Genomic DNA, 5,536 nt, shown 5'->3' with positions numbered 1-5,536 from the left:
ATCTTTGCCAATCAGTTGGCCAGAAAGTTGTCTTCCAAATTTCTTGGCAGAGATGAGTGAGTGCCTCCTGTGCCACCTCACTTTCTTGAAATATTTCAATTTTTATTCCATCAATTCCTGGTGCCTTGTTCTTTGCCAATTCCTTCAATTCACCGTGGACATCTTCCTTCAATATCATTGGCTCTTAATCATATGCTACCTCTTGAAATGGTTGAACATCAACCATTTCCTTTTGGTACAGTGACTCTGTGTATTCCTTTCATCTTCTTTTGGTGCTTTCTGCATCGTTCAATTATTTGCCCAGAGAATCCTTCAATAAAAAAGTTGTTTTTTTTCTTCAGTTCCCCTAGCTTGAGAAATGCTGAGCATGGTCTTCCCTTTTGGTTTTCTGATTCTAGATCTTTGCACATTTCGTTGTAATATTTGATTTTGTCTTCTCAAGCTGACCTGTGAAATTTTCTGTTTGGTTTTTGTACCTCTTCATTTCTTCCATCTCCTATGCTGGAGAGCAAGTTTCAATGTCTCTTCTGACATCCATTTTGATATTTTCCTTCTTTCTTGTCTTCTTGGTGACTTTTTGCTTTCTTCCTGTATGATGTTCTTGATGTCATCCCACAACTCTTCTGGTCTTCGGTCTTTAGTGTTTAATGTATCATATCTTTTCTTCAGATGATCTCTAGATTTAGGTGGGTTATATTTTAGGTCATATTTTCGCTCCGTGGACTTGTTTTCATTTTCTTCAGCTTCAGTTTGAATTTGCATGTGAGCAATTGATGGTCTGTTCTGCAATCTGTCCCTGGCCTTGTTTTGACCGATGATATGGAGCTTTTCCATCATCTCTTTCCACAGGTGTAGTCAATTTGATTTCTGTGTATTCCATCTGGTGAGGTCCATGTGTATAATCATCTGTTATGCTGTATATTCCATCTGGTGAGGTTCGTGTGTATAATTATCACTTTTGGAGGCCAGGATGGCCAAATTTCAGCTATCATACTTTGGACATATTGTCAGGTGGGACCATTCTCTGGAGAAGGATATCATGTTTGGTAAGGTGGAGGGTCAGAGAAAAAGAGGAAGACCCCCAGCGAGATGGATTGGCAAAGTGACAGCATCAATGTGCTCAAGCGTGGCAACAATTGTGAGGTTGGCCCAGGACGGGGCAGTATTTCATTCTGCTGTGCATAAGGTCACTAAGAGTCAGTACCGTCTCAATGGCACCTAACAACAACAACAACATGCTGTCTAAAGAAGGTATTTGAAATAAACAAACCATTGATTTTGCAGAATTCTATCATGTGATCTCCAGCATCATTTCTAGCACCAAGGCCATATTTTCCAATTACTGATCCTTCTTCTTTGTTTTCAACCTTTGCATTCCAATCGACACTGATTATCGATATATCTTTATTGCATGTTTGATCATTTCAGATTGAAGAAGTTGGTAGAATTCTTCTATTTCATCCTCACTGGCTTTAGTGGTTGGTGCGTAAATTTGATTAATAGTGGTATTGACTTGTCTTCCCTGTAGGCGCATGGATATTATCCTATGTCAGACAGCGTTGTACCTCATGACTGATCTGGATGTGTTCTTTTTGATGATAAGTGCAACACCACTCCTCTTCAATGTGTCATTCCCGGCATTGTTAGCCATGTGGTTGTCAGATTCAAAATGGCCAATACCAGTCCATTTTGATAATGCCTAAGATGTGTTTCATTTCATTTTTGACAATTTCCAATTTTCCTAGATTCATACTTCATGCATTCCATGTTCTGATTATTAATGAATGTTTACAGCAGTTTCTCTTCATTTTGAATTGTGCCCCATCAGTAAATGAAGGTCCCATGGGCTTTTCTCCCACGGGCTTTACTTCATTTGCGTCATCACAGTCAGCTCTACTTTGAGGAGGCAGCTCTTCCCCAGTTGCATTTTGAGTGCCTTCCAACCTGAGGGGCTCATTTTCTGGCACTATATCTGACAGTGTTTCTCTGCTATTCAAAGGTTTTCAGAGACTATTCGAAAGTAGTTCGTTATTCCTTCTTCCTAGTCTGTCTTTGTCTGAAAGCTCCTCTGAAACCTGTCTACCATGGGTGACCCTGCTGGTATTTAAAATAACCATGGCATAGTTTCCAGAATCACAGTAACACACAAGCCACCACAGTACGACAAACTGACAGACAAGTGGTGGTTTGCCATCCTACCGGGCATAAAATCAGCCATCTCAGAAGCAGAAGGTAGCGGTGGCAGATCTTACCACCATCAAAGAAGATGAGAAAGGAGTGGAGTACTTCGTTTGTACGCTGAGATCACTGCATACTGAACCTCCTCAACCCAGAGACAGAAAGCTGTGACAGCAGAGGAGTGACAAAGCAGCAGCAGCAGCTGAGTGGTCTTCCCAGCCTACAGAGAAACTGAGTGTCTTTGGGCAGGAGGCTTGCTTGCAGAGTGGGGTGCCTCCAGGCACATAATTGTTGTTGTTGTGTGCCATGGAGTAGGTTCCGACTCATAGCGACCCTGTACAGGGTTTCCAAGGCTGTAAATCTTTGCTGAAGCAGAAAGCCTCTTCTTTCTCCCATGGAACCAATGGTAGTTTCAAACTGCTGACCTTAAGGTTCGCAGCCTGAAACATAACCACTACGCTACCAGAGTTCCTTAGGCACTTAATTGGGGGAGCTGTATTTGCTCACCCACCAATCTAGAGCTGAGTGCCTTCAGACTGAGGCTTATGGTGGAATGATGTGCCCTATGAGTATTTGTCAGCATCCCTAAAAGAACCTTAATACTGCCCAAACAAAGAGAGGCTTGCCTGTGGGCATAGCTGAGGAGAGCTGCTCTGACTTGAAGAATTGTTCCCTGGGACCTGTCAACTTGTACAAGTTCTGTGTGGCCATTGTGATGGATTATCAAACCCAACTGAGTGGAGCGGGCTGTGGGAGGGATGGTTGATGCCATATTTTTTGGCAAATAGAGTTTTCGTTAGTTGATTTTAGAAAGGAGATTGCCAGGACTTTCTTCCTAGTCTGTCTTACTCTGGAAGCTCTGCTGAGACCTGTTTATCAACATAGCAAAATGCAAGCCTCCATTATTGACAGACAGATGGCGGCTGCTCATGAGGTGGGTGCACTGGCTGGGAATCAAACCCAGATCTCCTACATGGAAGGCTAGAATTCTACGGCAGAGGCACCACTGACTTCATTAGGTGGAACTGTTGTTGTTAAGTGCCGTAGAGTTGGTTCCAACCCATAGCAACCCTGTATAGGGTTTCCAAGGAGAAGCTTGTGCAGTTCAAATGGCTTTGCAGTACGGCATATTAACCGACAGAGCCACACCAGGGCTTCCTATGGAATGAAATCTCCCTGTTCTTCCAGGAAGTCTAAATTCTATCGAGCTAGATATTTGACCTTCGACTGTTTATGACCATGGTTCATTGGGGTGGGACAAGAGATGCCAAGGCCTTCCTATTCTCCCGGGTTTCAGGACTAGCAGTGAATTGGACCGATCATGACCATGGGATGTGGATTATCCTTGAAGATACTTGTGTTAGATGATCTGAAAGTTATATTCTTTGTAATTGTCTTTTTTCTTTCTCCTCAGCCTCCTCTTCAAGATGAAAGACATTTGCTAAATTGTCTTTGACATTTGGATGCCATGTCCTCGGCTTTCATGAAGAGCAGATAGAAGAAATGGTTATGGGAAGAATATTTTGACAAATTGTGGTGCTGTGGGCTAATACGTCAGACTGCAAAGTCATTTGAACTGCAAGGTCAGTGGTTCAAACTCACCAGCTGCTCCTTGGAAACCCTATACAAGTTCGTTATGGGTCAGAATCGATTTGATGGCACTTAAAAGCAGCAACAAACAATGACGAATGCATTGTCTGTTACATTTTCTCTTTATTTAAGAACTGTCACAACATATTTCTTAAAAAATATAATATTCCCCAAATTATCTGGATAAAATAAGTTTTATCAATGAGAAACAGGTAATCTATTGTCAGCCAAGAAGCTTCGAATTAAGGGCAATGTTCAATTCTGATAACTGTCAGCCTTGGCTTTTCTACCTGCATTTATTTGTTTCCTGTTTGTATTTCAATGTTCTGCTGATAAGATATCTTTTCTTGAGATACTTAGGAAATCCTTTTAGGAAGTGTAGGTGAGTAATTTTAAAAGTATGCTTTTAAAACTCAAGTGGGATGATAAACATAAAGCTTTAGAATTATAAAAGTCTAAATGTTTTACTTTAAGGTGCAACATAATAAAGTGGTTAAAAGTCATACTTTTCTTTTTGCCAACACCAGTTACTTTTGAGTTGATTTCAACTAATGGCAAACTGTGTCACATGGGATTTTCAGGGGTTGATTTTTTTGGAAGTAGACAGCTAATCCCTTCTTCTGAGGTACTTCCGGGTGTTCAGTAAGCAGTCAGATGGTAACCACTGGCTCTCCCCAGGGACTCCAAAACTAAATAAAGTGGTTCAAATCCCCGACTTCTGACTTTGGACAAGGTCTTGAGTCTTTCTGACTCAGCGACTTCATCCATCAAACGAAGGAAATAAGAGTCCCTCCCGTAGAGAGCTATTTTGAGGAATAAATGTATAAATACACATGCAACACAGAGAACAGTGTCTGATACCTACGACTCATTACAAAAGGGTTTGCCCTTATTATCTCAGGGCTAATGCTAAACTCTACCAGTACATGGACTCCTGGTGTGACGCTGTAAGATCAGCACTGGTCTTCAAACTAAAAGGTAGGCAGTTCAAACCCACCAGCGGCTCTACGGAAACCCTATACAGGGGTGCTATGAGTTGGGAAATGACTCAACAGTACTTTAAAACAACAGTCAGTACATGATATGATAAAAAATGTTACGTTCTATTAACATTAAGAACTTCATCCATTTAGATGCAGCAAATAATACTCACCTACAGTAGCAGATGCTGAGGAGAGCAGGGATTTGCCCCAGGAGCCCCATCCTGCCCATGCTCCTCCACGCAAAGGGGTCTCCACCGCCTACAGAAAGCGAGAGCAACCACAAGGTCAGCCATTCAGTTCATCCCAGGATGGAAAAACACCCAGAGCTCTGAAATAAGGAGAAGGCTTTAAAAACAAAGCCACCAAACTTATCTCACTGGTTTTAGAATTTATAACAGCCATAAGGAATATCCTAACCCACACTGCGGTGTGCACTTTGGAACTAAACTACTTAGTCCTTGGCTTGATTTGATGTGAGAAAAGGAGTTTGTACTAACTGAGACCCAGTTCTCCCATTTTCTGGGGGTTGGGCACAAAAAAGACAGACAGAGTTCTGCTGTTGTTAAGCGCTGTCGAGTCGGTTCCGACCCATAGCAACCCTGTATAGGGTTTCCAAGGAGCAACTGGTGAGCTTGAACCACTGACCATGTGGCTCAAACAACTTTGCAGTCCAGCACATTATCCCACAGTGCCACCCACAACTCTAACAACAGAGCAGAACTGCCCAATTGGGTTTCCTAGCATAATGGTTACAAATCAGACTGTTAACCTCAAGGTCGGCAGTT

The 5,536-nt window shown here is 42.1% G+C and overlaps 1 protein-coding gene across 1 annotated transcript in view; it reads right to left on the bottom strand.

Annotated features, from left to right (window-relative positions):
• FAM114A1 (family with sequence similarity 114, member A1) overlaps positions 1-5,536 on the bottom strand; it is a 76,483-nt gene that overhangs the window by 57,889 nt on the left and 13,058 nt on the right. Inside the window, exon 2 of the mRNA XM_006873210.1 lies at positions 4,922-5,009. Coding sequence (XP_006873272.1) covers positions 4,922-5,009 — 88 coding nt within the window. The remainder of the gene's footprint in view (positions 1-4,921; positions 5,010-5,536) is intronic.

The sequence above is a fragment of the Chrysochloris asiatica genome, unplaced genomic scaffold (genome assembly GCF_000296735.1).
Source record: "Chrysochloris asiatica unplaced genomic scaffold, ChrAsi1.0 scaffold00230, whole genome shotgun sequence".
Taxonomy (NCBI): domain Eukaryota; kingdom Metazoa; phylum Chordata; class Mammalia; order Afrosoricida; family Chrysochloridae; genus Chrysochloris; species Chrysochloris asiatica.
This window is presented reverse-complemented; position numbering and strand designations above follow the sequence as displayed.